The 18527-nt window shown below is 35.2% G+C and overlaps 1 protein-coding gene across 1 annotated transcript in view; it reads right to left on the bottom strand.

The window, feature by feature from the left end:
- LOC115632274 (spermine synthase) overlaps nt 1-17339 on the bottom strand; it is a 30058-nt gene extending 12719 nt beyond the window's left edge. The window contains exon 1 of the mRNA XM_030529357.1: nt 17256-17339. Coding sequence (XP_030385217.1) covers nt 17256-17324 — 69 coding nt within the window. The 5' untranslated portion in view covers nt 17325-17339. The remainder of the gene's footprint in view (nt 1-17255) is intronic.
- Nucleotides 17340-18527: the final 1188 nt, after the last annotated feature.

Below are 18527 nucleotides of genomic sequence, written 5' to 3'. Positions count from 1 at the left end.
ATATATTTTTTGTTATATTTTGTTACTTAAATCGAATATTTTACGAAAATGTTATTATATTTAGTTTTGTTATGACAATAATCTTTTGAAACGCTTTGTTTGAAATATATAAAAAAATATAGTATTTATTTTTCTTATTTTGATTATATTTGAATTAATACAAATATATATTACCGGTTATTACTGAATGAGACTGAATTATTTTCAAAAGTTTTAGGAAACTTTCCAGAAGACTCAATCATTCAAACTGTAAATTTGAGGTATGTATGTATGTTTGGTTTGTTCACCTTATATCTAAATGAAATGTCAACAACAAGCAAATTCTTTCAGCTCTGAGTAGGATAAGCCATTACAATCCAAGGATCGGTATTGAAATGGTATTTGTTACATACATATAAATTAAGTTATAAAAAACAAATGGAAAAAGGTGTAAACTTTAAGAAAACGCTTTAAATTGCAAGATTTTTTGCTTGCTCGAAAATTCGATTACCAAGACCAAAAATCTATCCAAAAACACGAAGTCTATTATAAAAGTTAGTGCATTTTGAGACTATTGGAGCAGCCTACGATTGTATGTATTTCTCAGTTTTAGCATTTCTTCAATTCTCAAACAATGATCAATAATCCTATAACATTTTTTGGGGATTCATTTTATTTCAATTTCGATAAGATTCTGTAGTTTAATTTCGAAGCCAAGTTTGGCACGTTCTTAAAGTTCTCTATCAGTATCGGTATTCAACCTGAAACGAGTTACTGGTAGATATGCACATATATATGTACATACGTATATAAGTTGAGTTCGTACGCCAAAGTAAAGGAACTTATACCTACTCGTACTCGTATATGTTTACAATAGTGAGATGATACCTTTGAATTCATTTCCCATGTCTATGTACATGGCTGGTGTAGGTATTTTAAAAGGCACTTTACATATTTTACAAATTTTCATTTCGAACTGTACGCTTTCAGCTTGAATAATACCCCAATTGTGCAAATAACCTGACAAATGGGCAACAACGGACTATGAAATGACCGCGCACGGCCACTTGACAAAACAAAACTCATAAGCGCCAGAGGCGAAGTATCGACAATGCTGCCAAAAGGGGTGGTGCGCCATAACGGTGGTGCTTGAAATGTTGCAGTTCGTTTATTTACCGAAAAATGCGCCGAAAAGCGACAGCGAGCAGCGTGCGATTCCTCTCCCTTCTGCCATACACACGCAAATATGTTAAACTCTTGACCAACTTCAACGGAGTGCAGAGCCCACTGGACGTATACGCAATATATTGCCATGGCAATTGGTTGGCCATGCTGCAGTCCTCGCCAACAAACGCAACAACAACAACAATAACAACAAGTAAAAAAGCTAAAGTCGGGTGTCCCGACTTTGAAATACTCTGTACATATGTTTACAATAATTATAGAAAATACAAAAATTAAGAAAATAAAAAAAAAAATTTGATCGATTTTACCTCTCTCGGTATTCGAACTCACGTAAAGGGTGTATAATTGCACATTTACATAGCAATTGCGTCTGTGTGAGTGTATGTATGCCTATGCGCATCTATTCGTGTCTGTGTAAGCATTTTCGCAGTCAACCAAACAGCAACATCAACAACAGCCGCGGGCAGCGCTTGAGCAGCGCTGCAGCAGCGCTGCATCAGCAAATATATTTATGGCTATAACTTCTTGTTAAATCGGTCTATCATAATGAAATTTGGCATACGGACACATAATAACCAACTGGGGGTATTTCCAAAATTTTAGTTCGAAATTCCAAGAATTACGGGAGTTACGATTTGCGGGGTAGAGGGGGGAGGGAGGGGAATTCCAAAATATACATTTTCTGCGTATTCACATAAGGCATCTGGGACTAAAATTTGGTGTTCCTAGGTCTTATAGTCTCCGAGATATAGGCGATTATACGAATGGAAAATCGGGAAAACCCCCATAGGGGGGAAGTGGGGGGGAAAATCAAAAAAATAAAACAAACTCGTATAGAATACACACATAACGCATCTTTGTGCAAAATTTGGTGTCTCTATCTCTTATAGTCTCTGAGATCCAGGTGTTCATACGGACGGACAGACGGACAGACGGACAGACAGACAGACAGGGCTAGATCGACTCGTCTCGTCATGCTGATCAAGAATGTATATACTTTGTGGGGTCTGCCACGCCTCCTTCTGCCTGTTACATTTTTCAGCTCCCGCAAACCTAATATACTCTTGTACATTTCATGTACAGAGTATAAAAACAAAAGCAGTGCGACTCTTGTGCCATATAAGTGGCCTCGCGGTCTGGTGCGGACACCCTCCAATTCCCCACCTTTGGTTTTTGCACATTTGTGGTCGGCTACACATACATACATGTACGTATACTATGCATATGTATGTATGTATACTTGCACAATCATGGACCCACACAGACATATGCATGTATCTATGTACGAGTATGTGTGAGAGTCAGTGCCATCCACTTGACCAAAATCATTTTTCGAAAATGTCCCTAAAGATTGAAAAGCTCATCGCGAATTCTGCTACTCATATAGTATACATTTAACCTCACATACATGTATTATATTTGGGTATATATATTAAGGTGGATTAAAAATAAAATTTCGAAGGAAAGGTGAAATATTTGTTTGGTTTTGATCACTTCATTCCGGTTAAAATGTATTTTACCCGTATATGTGAGACATTTATGATTTGTTTTAAGTAATATATTAAAGGAATTTATTTCGAATATTTTATATTCTGAATCTGCTATTACAAAACGTTGATTCTTACTAAAATTATATAAATACATGTTATTAAAAAGTCTATTCTTCTATATAAAAATAAGAGTAATCTTCAATTAAAATCAACTTTGTTGTATTATTTATTACATATTTAACCGATATAGTTAAAGGAAATAAATGATTATCCGATAATCAGTACCAACTGCGAGATCGCCCAAACAATGTGGAAGGGTGGAGACAAGAAACTCACTTAACTCACTTAACCTCCTACAACTCCAGAGAAAGGAAAGAAGACTCAGAACAGGCCTACTCACAGCTCACTACTTAGAAGCCGCCCATGTCAGGAAGCTGGAAATCACAACAGACTACAGATGCAAGGAACTGGAAGCACCCGTAACATATAGAGCAAGGTAACTGAATGCGACCAGGTTAGCCTTCACAGAAATAGGTGGAAAAACGCTTTTTCAACGCACTGTTGGTGTTTTCAAAGCGATGTAAGATGTCATAGGTTTGCAAAACTATATTTAAATATGGTCGATACTGTGAATTTTATGCGGAAATGTATAAAATTAGTATTATTATTTTTACAAAACGAACATGAGCCTGAAACACATTTAATATATTTGCCTTAAAAGTAGTTGTTAAGATTTTACTAAAATTAATAGTATTAAAATTTTAATAAGAAACTTTATATTTTTATGAAGAACTGCGAATCGGCACCAATGCTGAAAAAACACAACCAGCCTAATAATACGAAACCAAACAACCACTGCGAAGTGATTTCCTTGCATGTATATAAGTATTTGCATATGCTTGTATTGGCATTTGTGGCTGAAACATTTGTATTGGCCAATATGTTGGCTGTCTTCGCACTGGCTGCTCGGCCAGCCCGCAAGTAAAAGTTTGTGCGTTTGTACAAACATTCGAAAACAAAACTGTTTCCCAGCCCGCAAAATGTTGCGATTGCTTTTTTAAAAAAAGGGGCAGCTCTCCTATGCATTTTGTTTATTGAATTTTTTTGCGCTGCGGTCAGTTTTTGTTGTTGTTGCTGCTGGCTGCAAAATTCATAAAGTTTTTTGCACATTGCATATATTTGTGCTGCGAGTAGTCTTATATGAAATTAGTTTTTTCGGGAAAAGCAGCACAAAAGAGAAATACTATGTGTTTAAAAAAAATATGGTACAGAACTGTTTGCAAAACTCATTTCCGCATTTGGCAGCCGTGGCTATTGCATCATACAAATTAACCGCAATATATGAAATTATATTAACATTTAAGTCATGCCACTTGCGTACAAAAAACTGTGATCCTTCCTCTATGCTGCACATTAATATCCTGTGCGCATTCGTACGTGTTAATATGACTTTATGACTTCATATATGCCCATACTTTGCTCCGTTGTCGTCGTCGTCGCCGTCGCCGTCTGTTCACGATTCTTTCATTTCTTTTTTTTTTTTTTTTGCCATTCTGTGCCGCTTCACACTAAAAAGTTTTATTGTTAGTTACGTTGCTGCCGCTGCCATCAAAGCAACAATTTTTATTCAAAGTGTTGAAAATGCTGAAATTATTAAAATTTACCCGCCAACTTCGTTCTGCACATGCACATAAGTAGGTGTATGTGTAGGGGCGGATGGAGATTTCTCTCTACTGCAAATTGCGCGCATTTCTCATATGTAACTGACATGGCGAACTAGACGTCCAGACAGACAGCGCGGCTTTTGTTGCAAATACGTTGCTTTCGTCACGTAAATGTTGACGCAGAAATTCAGATATGCTATATGTACATGTACATGGGAATACCCTATAAGCATTTCCAGATTCTCTATCATTGACTTCATCAAGTTACTTCTAGATTCTATAGATTCACAAAACCAGTATATGGTTGCTGAGATCTCGAAAAAAAACCAATGCATCTTAAATTTGGCATATAATTTGATAATTTCATATTTCATGTTTAAATTCAATTTTTCGAGAAGGCAAGGAGCCAAAACAGACGCATATCGGGGTGTATGAAGGATAAAATATGCTTTTTAAATAAAACTATCGATTTCAAGTGTCAAGCGAAACAAAAGCCAAGTATTGTTATTTAATAAAAATTTTGGCAAGATAATGAAGAAAGATATTTACTAGAGGATGCAGCCGGCATTTTTTTTACGAAATTACGAGGCTAGGTAAAATATTCAATTTAATATTAGCTTTATAAAAAATTGAGTATACATTAGAATGCATTTTCCTTTATTTAAATTAAATTGTCAATTCTCATAATGGTAACCTCTTCAAATTTTAGTTAAACAATACATTCTGCTGTGTAGAGCCTGATTCCTCTCCAAAATTATTTGTAGAATAAACTATAGTAATTATATTTTAAATGCGGTTGGCAATAATTTTTTCCGAGCTTGGAACATTTGATAAGAAATTGGAAAAATTGTGAAGAAAACTAGCTACGAATCTCGATCAATTTGTCTCCTCAAGAATGTTACGTACTTCGCACGGAACTAATGTATCCTTTTTATCCTTCGGATACAACGTATAAAAATATGAAGGAAAAATGGTTGGTATATGTTTCGGCTCAATGAAATGTTTTCATCTATTTTTGATGAATGGCATAATTATAGTACTTTTTAATGCAATTGTCTGCACTTTTAGTACATAACTTATACTATATATTTATGTATGTTAGTGGAAGGGTCGTGCATTATGCTCAATCCATAGTCACTGCTCGTAAAATACGACAGTCAACTACTTATACAAGTATGCTGCACACTTAGTGCCCCCGACTATTACCACATCGCCATCATCCTTCACGGTGTATGGCGAAGCCACTTGAAAGCTTATTGTACATTTCAAACAACTCTATTACGAATATTTTTCATATTTGCAGCACAGAGCAGGACAGGACCAGGGCAAGGCAAGGCAAAAAAGTTAACATTAAAAGCAATGGCAGAAGGCATGGCTCAAGTCGATGGGGCGGTGCCAAAATGGTAAGGCAATGGAGAAGAGGTAAGGGCTGGGGGCTGGCAAGCAAGCAATTCGCATGCGGCACGTTACATTTAAGCAATAAAAAATGAAAACCGCTTTGCATGCATGTGCCGCACTTGGAGAATGTGTATGTGTGTGTGAGTAAAAAGTAATAAATGTACGTGCCGCACTAAAACACAACAACAATAGCAACAGCAATGGGAACTATTGTATATGTATATGTGTACGCTTATGCGCATACGTGTAAATTTACAGCAAAAAAGATGGCGCGCTTCCGTTTCCGTATCGCTGATGGTGGTGCTACTGCTGCTGCTGCTTCTTCTTCTTCTTCTTCTTCAGCACGCACATGTCAGGCCGCTGCATGCAAATATGCACATGTGTTTGGGTGTGTGTGTGTGTGTGTGTGCGTGTGAGTGTACCGCGAGACGCGGCAGTCAAGCAATAAATGCAATAAAAATAAACTACAATTCTCTTTGACTATTTCGCACTACGCGGCGCCAAGAGCAACGACACACAACCCCAACTATTCCCCATAACTGCCACCCTCAACCCGCGCAACACATTACTTTCTATTATGTGCATACTTTTTCTTCAGCGTTATTTTCATTTATTTATTCTTTTTTCGCATTTTTGGGTGGTTGGACGACGACGGGCCCGCGTTTGAAGTAGCTTTGGATTGCATAAAAGTAACCATAGCTACCATAATTTAATGAAAACATAATCTACATGCAGCAGTAGCAGTGGCAGCAGCAGCAGCAGCGTAAAAAATAAAGGCTGAGTCAAAGACCAGTTCGCGAGCGCGCTTGACTGAATCGCGAGTGTTGAGCTCTGAGCTGTGAGCCCTGCGTCCTCAGCTGAGATCCGCGACTGCAGAATGTCATGTAAAACGCTGTTACTGATGCTTCAGGAAATTATATTAAATGGTCCAACCCCCGCCTGTCTGCGTCTGCATTGAGATCTTTGACAGCTTTTGTTGCGCACCAAATGTTGTATTTCTTTGGCTTGATTGCATTTCTGATTGCATTCTTTAGTTAAGAAGATAGGAAGGTTGAAAGATGCTTATTTAATCAGTCAGGGAGTATGCAGGCATTACTCAATTAAGAATCAAATTTTGGGTCAGCCGATAGCAGCCAGTTCTCATAAATATGTAAAGCTAAGTATAAGCAAACTACACTGTCGCTTGACCCCAACATGCTTGTTAAGAATATACTATATAGGTATATATGCAGGGTATGAAAATGGATAACAAGTTGTGTTTTTGAAATATACCATATTTTGAAGAGTAGGTACATCCTTAATAAAACATGAACTGAAAAATTCCATTATTTGTATTTTTAGGCTCGAACACAATTGGTAGAAGGCTTACTAATTTGTATTTACTTCTATGGTCAAACCTGATATGGGCACCTTGGCATCTATTCGATTGCTATTAAATATATTTATGTACTTATAATCTTTGCCAGTCTTTGTGAGAAAAACTGTATGTGTGTTGATTTGTAAGAGCTTCTAGAATTGCAATTCAAATTGCTAAAAAGCGATGTGTTCATTTGGCAATACTTATTTACTCTAACGGTTCCAATAAACACGAGACAATTGCTCTATTAATGAAGTGTATATACAAGTAGCGTCGACATTGGGCTAGATAGCTCTTTGGAACAATATATTCAAAAGTTTGGAGAAATTTAATTGCTGTGTTATTAAAACCAGGAAAGCTTTATCAATGACAATGAAACAAAAACTCATGTCCTGATTGGTATGTCAATATAGCTTTCAAGATATCCTTTGATTTGAACGCGAAAAAGAAAAATTTGCATATGAGGAGCAAGCCATTCGAAACGGCTCATTGTTAAAACGGCTTTTGTAGTTCGATTTCGCAGCTTTCTTTCATGTTACCAAGAACGCATACCCAAGTATTTGGTTTCATTTTCAATTTTTTCCAATTTTTTTTTTTTATCATGGATTCATTTTTTTCCCAGTTTTGGCACTTGACGCTTTTTTCACGTGCGCCACAACTTGAGCAAGGACTTGAGAGTAGGTAGCTGAAAAAGTTTCCTAGACAACTCCTTCAGTGCTCAGTGTTGTTGCTAACGTCGAGCAGCTAAGAAAAAAGCAAAAAAAAAATCCAAGTACTACTTGCTAAATATTCTTTAGCCTTTGGAAAATCAGCAAAGCGCAAAGGACCACTTGTGAAAGACGCTTTGATGCGCGCGACTTTGTGTGACTGGCTGGAATTATACCACGCTTTTTCTTGCTGCTTCCCACCACTGATTCCTTATACCTTATGCCAGCACACTAGTCTACAAAGCCAACATTTCTTTTTACCGAAAATGCCGCTATGTTTTGTTGTAGTGGAGCTAGACCTCCAGAAAAAGAAATGTACGATATAATGAAAAATATCATTACACTTGCTGATACCACAGCGAAAAGCGTTTAACATCTGCCACGGACATTAGCGGTAAACCTCAACTCCGAGAAACAAGAAAACATATATTAAAGACTTATACAGGGTGCGCCATCTTTTATGTCGGTATGTAGATATTGAGTAGACCAGTGTTGAAAACCACAGTTCAAGAAATTGAAATTAAATAAAAATATGTCATACTTGAAAATCGGTTGTTTATTTTCAAGGATATTCAATGTTTGCATACCGACATAAAAAATGGCGCACCCTGTATATATTAATATATATTAATATATTATATATTATATATTACATACTATATATATATATATATATATATATATATATATATATATATATATATATATATATATATATATATATATATATTAATAATATTAATATATTAAAACAGCGCCTTTTATTATAAGCTAAGCCCTTAGAGTAGTACCAACTTGTGAATCTTGACCAATGCCCTAGAATATTGAATTAATTGGAAACTTCTTTAGACTAAGAAATCTTTACCACCAAATCTACTCCATTCCATTAAAGCCTATGTATATTCACTACTATATATTCAAACGTTCATTCATACGTATAAATCGGTACACTTAAACAATTATGTTATTGACTAAACGTTATTTTAAATCTTTGTTATTCATGGAGCTAAGGATATAGAAGTTGTTGTAGTAAATATATATAAAAATAGCATAAACAATTTTAATTATATATAGTATGTATAAGTACTTGGTAGGAGAAATTATGCTCGCGGTGCAGATACTTAGAAAAACATATTACTTTTATCATTACCCTATTGAGCAGTAGCCAATCTTTATTTGATAACATTAGCAGCCGGATACAGAAAATACTGTCTACAAAGATATAGGAACAGTAGTCCCAGCAGATTCTTCAAGTACATAGGTAGCAGAGCAAATCTAGGCAAGTCTAGGACAAGTTTTTGTCGGATTTCAATAAATGGCTTAAATTATACAGCTATAGTTAGGTTGATGATCGAAATTGAAACATTTAAGAAAATCTTTAGTCGGCTGCGCAGATCTTTCAGCCAGCAATATTAATAAATTTGACAAAGTTCACGCTCTCCATCTTTGTTGTTTCCGAGAGGTTGTTTAAGAATGTTTCCCGTAAGGTAGATAGCCTGCACCTGCTTATATTGGAATTTATTTTTAAGTAATATATATTTTTTAATTTAAAGTAAATATTTTTTTGTTTCGGTGCATCGCGGTTTTATCGGACTAGCAATAGATTTTTTGTAGAGATTATTTCTACCACATCACTGAATTAATAAAATAACATTTATAATTATTATAACATAAAAATTATAATATACTATTTCATCGCAGCATGAAGGCCTTAGTTTCTATACTATCGTAATATAGAATTGATTTTGAGGAACACAAATTTAACTAAATAAATAAATGTCATCGCAATCGATTGGCTGTTATTTTTGATTTTTATCCGATTCAATTAAAACCACAAAATGGTAATTATTGCGCAAATAATTTTGTATGAAGGTCAGTGTTGTTTAGTGTTTTTTTATTTATTTTAACTTGGCCTGATTGTTGTCGCCGCTGTTGTTGTTGGCTTCAAGTATTTCGTGAGCAGCTCAAAATGCGCGAGCGAAATGTAATAAAAACATTTTTTTGCACAGCCAACGAGGAAATTTCAAGGGAAGTCAAGTTAAGTAAAGCCAGGCCAAGACAAGGCGAGGCAAGGAAAGCCATGCCATGGCTGGGGCATCTCTGGGGAACATCTTATTCCATTCATCCATCCATCCATCCACCCATCTTACTGCAGTCAGCCGATTTTCTAGTATTGCCGGGCAGAGAAACTTCTTGCTTTGAGCCATTGAAGTAGCTGCCGCTGAAGTATCTACGAGATATTTTTTAATACATGCACGCGACTTTGAGAATAAACACACACACACACACCCACACAAAACAGTGATCCAATTCGTGTTGTTTGTTTGCGCAAATTTCGTTTGTTCTTTTGTTTTCTTTTATTTTTTTAAATGCAAATATTTAATGAAAAACATTCCTGTCATATGCAAAAATATGCAATGCATTTAAAAGCTTCCAAATTTTTTCTTCCTTGGTAACCTTCTATATATAATATTTGCTTTTTTCCTTTCGATGGACTATCAAAATGTTGCATTTCCGTTTCAGTGAGCGCCAAGTAACAGCATCAATAGAAAACCAACAACACTTTAAATATTTATAACGAAATTTGCATTTGTGCTTCCGCTTTCGGTTCCCGAGGTTGCTCATTTGCATTTAACTTTGTATCTGAATCTCGTTGTGTGGGTGTGTGTGTGTGTGTGTTTGTGAATGTTTGTGAGTGTGGCCTTAAAGTCAATCTTCATGGCATATTCATTATCCTGAACTACGCCCCTTTGATGTTTGGCATGTCAAATGCCTTTGAATTGCTTGTCAAGAGTGCAAAGACGGGTCTGCAGGTAAAAATATTGACTGCCTGCTAGTGGAATTACTCGAAGCTTAGCATTTTGAAAGGGTAGATATGGGAATATAAAATGGAATCGGTTATAAATTAAGATAAATAAAACTGAGTGAGTTCATTATGACTTATTAGAATCCAAATCAAGATTTAGCAAGAAAGCGGGTGAGAAGGGATTACTTTTTGGGCCATTGATATAATCCTGAAATATAACAAAAGGCTGATTTACAGCTTGAATATTACTTAAAGCAAACTTTGTAAAAGCCACTAATACCGTATGTTTATCACTTCAAGAATTCTGAAATGCTTGCAAGTCTCATAAAAAGTAATTTAAACAATTATATATTACATTTATTCATTATGTACTTGTAGTACATAGTCAAAAGTAAACGATTTATTTAAAACATACACAAAGAATATTTAGGAATTTGTAGTTGAGCCTGTATGTATTGATGAAATTGGTCACTAAGTTACTTTGAAATTTTTGAAAATGTATTTAATTGTATGTTGATTAAGTTTCAACAATAAAAAACTCGGCATTTCAACATCAATCGGAATTATGCACAATCGAGAAAACTTGGAAAAAGACTATATAAAACATATCAATAGCTTTATGATTTGGTAAGAGATATGGATTCAATTCTAAGAACCATTGAAGTGACGGCATTAAAGGTGTTGAGATTAAAACATGATGGACGATTATATGTGCAGTATTATAAGAGAATTTGACCCTTATGATTATATCAGACGAAAGAGAAAACGTAACCCAATTAAAAACTAGAAAAGATGAACTGTAGGAAGCAAAAGCAGCATTGCAAAAAAATATTATATGAGAAAAATACTATTAAATAAATAAATAATATTAAAATAAATATTAAAATTCTTTACTGTTATAAATTGACAATAAATGGGGTTTTCTTTATTTATATTGAAATGTAAATAATGAAACTACGAAACTAGATTAAAAGGTGGCTTTCAATTTTCGTACACAACGTTAAACGAATTTATTTTACGTTCAAGATAACAAAAAGGTTTTTGTAGAGAGTGTTAAAAATAATATTTTGTTACATTCAAAGATTAACAAAAGAACAAAATATAAAATGTATGCTTATTAGCATTTCGGAATGAATATATTACTTGCTGTTGAAATAAGAGGTCTGCTCGATTATAGTATCACAATTTCTACAGATAATAATAGCTTAGAGTTTATTTTACCATTAATGAAAAAGAAGATCTATAAATTGAAATATTTTCAATTATCTGCGATATTTTTTAGATTAGAAAACTATAAAATGTATGCTACTAAGGAAACAAAAGACGCATCTTTTAGGATGAAATGATTGAAAGAAATATGTGTAATTACTTTCTAGTTTTCGATTTGATTGGCAAGTGTGTTGGACGTCATAAGACTTAAGTAATATAGTACTTATCACACCTACGTATGTAAATTATTTTCGCCTACAATTTTAAATTAACAGTTATTTCATATTATTCGAACAGCACGTTTTATCTATTTTATGGCGGATTTACTGGAAGACAGTGGTGGCAAAGGGGGGGACGGGGAGTTCGAGTGCACTTTTGTGCCTTCTACTTATCAGCAGTTTTAATTTTAGTTCAAGCAGATTTTTTTTCATTAACTGAAAGTGGTTGTCGGTCTTTGGCAATAAATGTGCACTTATGGGATCCACTCTTGGGGCTATTAGAAACTCATTAGTCGTGGGAGAGGAAAACTGCCCAAGTTTAAACTAATAAGGATGCCACATAGTGTGGCCAGTGCGATTGTCTTTGTGTGGCAGTTGTTCAATTGAAAAATTTTTTAATTTATGCCAAAGTGTGCGCCACAATAGAGAGAACAAACAACAACAAGAACAAGCAACAATGGCAACAAATGTTGCATATTGCCCAGCTGACAGCCAATTACAGGGCCCAAGTACAAAACCAATCTAAGGCATAGACAAATATAGACTATGTGTCTATATATACACACAAATATTCACATATTTACATACATACTTGTATGTATGTACGTATCTATGTATGTATGGGTGTTTGTATGCATTGACTAGGCAGTGGCGACGGCAGTCTATTTGGTATTCAAAAACTGTGCGTCTGTGCGAAAACATTTGACGCATATTTGCCAAGCATACACACAAATATATACATATAGATAGATATATAGACATGGCAGAGTTTGCAGATACAAATGTACATAGCTGTGAGATACATTTCAGACGCCGCAGACTGTGCTCCTCAAAAGTGAAATGCACAATTGCTTCATTTTGCAAAAGGCTTTTATTAAACCAGCTTGAAAGCTAAAATCATCATCGCAAACCAAAAGCACAGCTACTGACTGCCTTTTGTCGATAACAGCAATGAAGGGGCGACCAAAGGGAGGTCGAGGCTGCTTTGAGGCTGCCTTCTGGCTGGCAGCAACTGTGGCACAACCAATTCAAGTGTGTGCGTGCGTGCCTAGTTATGGTAAATATTCATATTTGTAACGTGTGCACAATGTGTTGAAATTAGCATTTATGAATTTTCTACCAAATGTCGAACTCAAACAGACGTCGATGACGATGCCAGACATTTGTGGCGCAACTCAAACAAACTACATACGCACATACATACGTGTGTATGTAGTATGTATACTTGTATACTAAACATGCAACTATAGAACTATAGAACAGCACCGCAGTTATATCAAATGACTGGGTCCCGCACACTACTCACTTAGAGATGAAATTTCGACCCGTAACTGAAACTTGTGTCTTATGCGAGAGATTCCTGGTTATGGTTTTGCGGCTTTTTTGGTTAACGACAGCTCACTTTTAGTCATTGGGCTCACAATTTGCATTTAGATTGCGGCACAACGCGCCCAAAACGATGCTCACAACTGTTCAGAGCTGTTTGAACCATTTTGCCTTCGACAGTGACATCTGTGCCTTATGTTTGCTCTTGCCCGACAATTTGTAGGCCTTGCGGTGACGTTTGGCATCAAGTCCGGGCCAGGCTGTAGTTCATGTTATAGGCTTCGATTTACATAATTATAAACGTTATGTTTAACTTGCTATGGTTGGTTGGGAGTAGATATGCATGGGAGGGCAAATCATTCGAGTTGTAGGTCAACAGTGCTGACTAAGAGAACTAAAGCACAAATAAGACTCTACATTAAGTTGTTTTTCGTATGTAGGCCTTAAATGTGAGAAGAAGAATGAAGGCTCTTTAGGTTGAAAGTGCTTTGAGAACGAGTTCATTTCATATAGTTTTATAAGGGAAATAGTTTTATGTAAAGAAAGTATTTGGTTATTTTCATTAATTATACATCTTTTTTTGCAAAAGAAATGTAAGAGAAGTTATTGTCTTCAATATTTAGGAACTCAAGCCCTCATACTACTTTACTGCTTCAAAGTCTTTTTCATGCATAAGTATAGATATGGAAAAAGATCCAGTTCTTAAACTTTTTTGTTATTTTATGATATTCCAAAATTAAAATTGATATTTTAAATTGGACACAGTGGATAAAATTTCATCTGCCTATGCTCCAGCGTAAGAAAGAATAGCTATGTGGGCATAAAATTCATCGACGTACAGTTTAATCATAAAAGTTTAATCTTCGTCTTTGTCTCCAAAACATTATTCACTACTATTAAATTTCATATAATCTTCTCCCATAATATAATTACCAACCCAGTTGATTAAGAACCAGAAGACATTTAAAAATTATTATTTATAAATTATTTCTCCCTTCTGTACCTATATACTGGACTCTAAGTTGTTTTTACAGACCTATTATATTCCATTGATAATTTTCGAAATTATATAGAACAGTTGAATTGATCCAAAAGGTTATGGATAAAATAAGTTTGAAGTGTTATCACTTCCGGAACAACTGCTTAGCCAGACATTATTGTGTAGGTTATAGCTGTTCAGGGCACAATTTCTAAATATTAATAATAACCACTTTTCAAATTATTTCGACGGATCGGAATTGATTTATCGAGAGCTGTCTCTTATTTTTCTTTGGCATGATGCTGCCTCGCATTCTCGTACCTGAGTAAATATTAACTTTTGTCACTTCCGCACGCGTTTGCATCAACTCCAAAAAATTTGCGCCGATTACCCTAATTTTTCCAGCAGCTACTCAGCTCAACCACTTTACTGTTAACTGCACACGCGCCTTGGAAAAATAAAATCATTTTCCCATTTATTTCCCAAAATTTCGCATTGTTTACATAAGTGCCTACCCCTTAGCACCCCATAGCAGCCTTTGTTTATACATTAACTTGTGCTTTTATGCGAATTGTTTTGATTGTATTGTTTTTATGGACAATATGCAATTGATTTTTGATTTTTATTGTGCGAAAAAGTGCGCGTGACTGTATAGTATTAAAACAATATCAGAAAGTAATTCCTTGTCAACGATATTTTCAATGCTGATTTGTTTTTGAAAGGCTAACAATATTTCAGTATCCGTTGATATGTGCATAAAAATCAAAGTGCAATTTGTTGTGGGTTTACCGAGAGGCCTAACGACAGCATTTGCATAACGTACTTAGTATTCGTTTGAATAATAAAAAATATTGCAAAATGACTTTAAAATTAGGCCGCAAAAAGTTAAATTGTGAAACTTTTTCGTTGAAATCGAAATCGAGATCGTGTACTCGTAGTATAATAAAGAAAAGTACCGAACGGAAACAGATTTGATAAAAAAATATTTAAAAAACAACAAGGTTTTGAAATATATAACGAATATTAAATCTATTACTGCCAATTTTGTTCATTTTTATTCTTTAGTTTTCAAAAGGTGTAGTAAGTATTTCCTTTGCAATTAATCCATGAGTGGATTACATTTAGAACAGATGATTTGTGTAGGCTAAAAAACTTTAAAATTTTAGTTGTCAACGATTATTTTGGAACAATTCTTTTTATACCTTGGAACGGTAAGAATGTTTCATACATTATTAATTTGCAATTCTATAATTTCTCTTAGACAAGTTATTAGCGTAACAACTAGAATTAGGATACCGAACTACAGCACCGGGTTCGTTGTTTTTCTTCATTTTGGTTCTGTATAGTTTGTTTGAGTATAGGGTATTTCACTGTCGGGCTTGTTTGATTTTTTCACTTCTGAATGTACTTATGATGAATTGACTTTGCAAACAATTGATAGATTTTTATACGACTATTATAAAAGGGGACTCATTCAGGTAGCAATCCAATCAATGAATTATGAATGTATAGAATATAAATGTATTCTATTAAGCATCACGATGGATATTTATTTCAATTTGTCGAAGCCAACGAATACTGGAATAATAATAATATTATTAAGCATACCGACATTGCAAAGAATCATTGCTTTTCAGTTAAAATGTAATGCACATTCTTTTAAATGAGAATTATAAGCTTATCAGCGCATTCCACCAATTTTTTAGATTCCTATAAAAATTAAGTGGTTAACGAAAATCAAAATTATAATTTTAAGTAAATCGTACATTTTTATGTTCTGTTATTTTTATGTTCAAAAATCATCGTGAAGTCTTCAAAACATATAAGAATATTTTGCAACTTAATGGCCTTAATTTTAATTTAATTAATTTATTAAAATATGCATTAATGTGTAACAAGGAGAAGCTTAACTTATATCACTTTTCTTAAGAACTAAGGAAAACTATTTACCCTCCACAAGCACACATCCCTCCGATAAGGAGGGGTTTTTTTTTTAGATTACTTCTGATTATTATTCTGATTCTGATTACTTCTGTTAAATTATTTTCTGTAATTCGATTTCTTTCTATAAATTGTAAAGCTTAAGTTTTGATGAATATATAATTTATTGCTCTAGTCTGAGCTATAAAGTATCTACAGCTCAAATGTTAAATAGCAGACTTGGACTTGGCGGATATTTATCACATTATCGGCACTAAAAACACTTTGCAACACAACGCTAACATTAACATACCTTCAAAACTCTCTCTCACACACACACGCAATAACACTAAACGAAAGCGTGGCAAAAATCGCAGTAAAAAGTTTCCATCGTTGACTTTTGCCGGCCATTTAGCTTTTTTCCATTCCATGCCCACCACACGATTGCCATTCGTTTTCCTGGCCAAGTGTTGGCAGTGGCCAGGACTTCTGGCTAGGTATAGAGGCAGGGTGGCTGGCAAGGAGGCAAGGAGGCAAGTAGGCAAGCAGGCAAAGGCGCAGCCGTGATGTGCATTTAAATGCTACGCGCCAATATAACGGTAATTAATTACGTAATTTACACATTTACGAGCGTTGAGCGCAACATGGACCAAGGACGTTGTACAAACGACAAACGACGTGCAACGACGTGGCAAACTTTTTCATTTTTCTTTTTAGTTTCCACTGCACGTTGAAATGTCACTCAGAAAGTAGCGCAAAGTTGAAAGCAGCGGGTGAAGTAAAGTATAAAAAAAATGGAAAAATGGAAAAATGGAGCGCAACATTGGCACAAACAAGTGGCGCACAGGACTTGCGGTGCCTTTGTGCACTGCCTTTTATCAGTGAGAAGTAGGAGCAGAGCATCCTGCACTTGTTTGGCCATTGCGGCGTTTGATTAATGACGTTGGTTTGGTGCCCCTTCAGCCAATTTTTTTTATATGCGTTCTACAGTCAAAGCGTGCTACAGAAATGACTTACATGCGCCTCTGTCTCGACAATGCAGCCCCTGTCTGAGTCCGGGGTGGTTTGCTCGCCTGCAGATTCCATGGTGGTGTCTATATGCTCAATTGTACTATGTGAGTGCGTGTGTGTGTCTGTGTGTGTGTGTGCCTTTTGTTTAACTACTTTTGCGACCACCCTCTCTCGTATCGGTGTCGCAATTGGGGTATAATCTGGTTAGCGGCACTGATGATGACGACGACGAAGACGACGATGACGATGACGAGGAGGAGGAGGGGGAGGACGTTTAAGCACAATTGCTGTGGCTAATGTGACACATATTGTGACAAATTGCATAAAAATGCGTTGCGGCTTCGGGGGTTGTGAGGTTGCAGGAGGGCTGGACCGACTAGTTTGCATGCTAACTGCAGTGTTTGTCAACTGTTCAAACAAGTGTTGGGTCGCGCGGGCTGATTCAATTAAAGCCTGCAATGGGTTCGAAAGGTTGAAAGGATGTTTGTCTGAGGGCGGTAAAGGAAATTAAAACAGTGGTCGCACTGCCTCATAATGTAACCTCTAAATTCCGCAGGAGACTTTAACGAAAGCTTTTCTCAAATAGATTTGAGTTTAAAATAAAGGTGATAAATTTGTGCTTATAAATAATATAATTTAAATGAGAGCACAACTAAAAACATTTTTCAAAGGCCAGTTAAAATGTGTTTGATATTTGTTCTTTTTAATTCAATAACAAAATAAGTTCCTATAAATTCGAGCTAACCTTTGTGAAATTTAATATTTTTCTTGTTCAATTTAGTAATGCTCTACATTTTTTTTTAAAATATAGATCAAATTAATTGGATGACCAATTGAATAATTTTTAATAAATTTTTGTTATTGTCTATTATCTCTGAAACTTGTATTATTCCAATAGTTCCAATTAAATTTAATATCCTCGGATTTTTGAATTCAACAGCTAATTTTTGTACAAAATTTCGTCTTTCGAATTTTGCAACTTTAAATAAAATGGAAAATACTTGTAATAATCATAAGCAGTTTGATTACATTTTTCGATAAGCTTAAATTTAAATCATTGCCAACAGCTGTTGCCGTTGTTGCTCCTAGGGTTGAACTAAATACAGCACTCATAGACATGCATAGACATGCAAAGACACTAATCGATGCACAGGATGTGGAAATGGGTAGAAGGTATTAAAGACTTGCACCTATTTGCCCATCTCGATAGTTTTGTTTGCCTTGATATACTAGCGTATTTTTTCATCGGTTTTTAAAACTTGACCACTGCAGTGCACA

The sequence above is a fragment of the Scaptodrosophila lebanonensis genome, unplaced genomic scaffold, assembly GCF_003285725.1.
Source record: "Scaptodrosophila lebanonensis strain 11010-0011.00,11010-0021.00 unplaced genomic scaffold, SlebRS2 tig00001415-arrow-pilon, whole genome shotgun sequence".
NCBI classification, from domain to species: Eukaryota; Metazoa; Arthropoda; class Insecta; order Diptera; family Drosophilidae; genus Scaptodrosophila; species Scaptodrosophila lebanonensis.
This window is presented reverse-complemented; position numbering and strand designations above follow the sequence as displayed.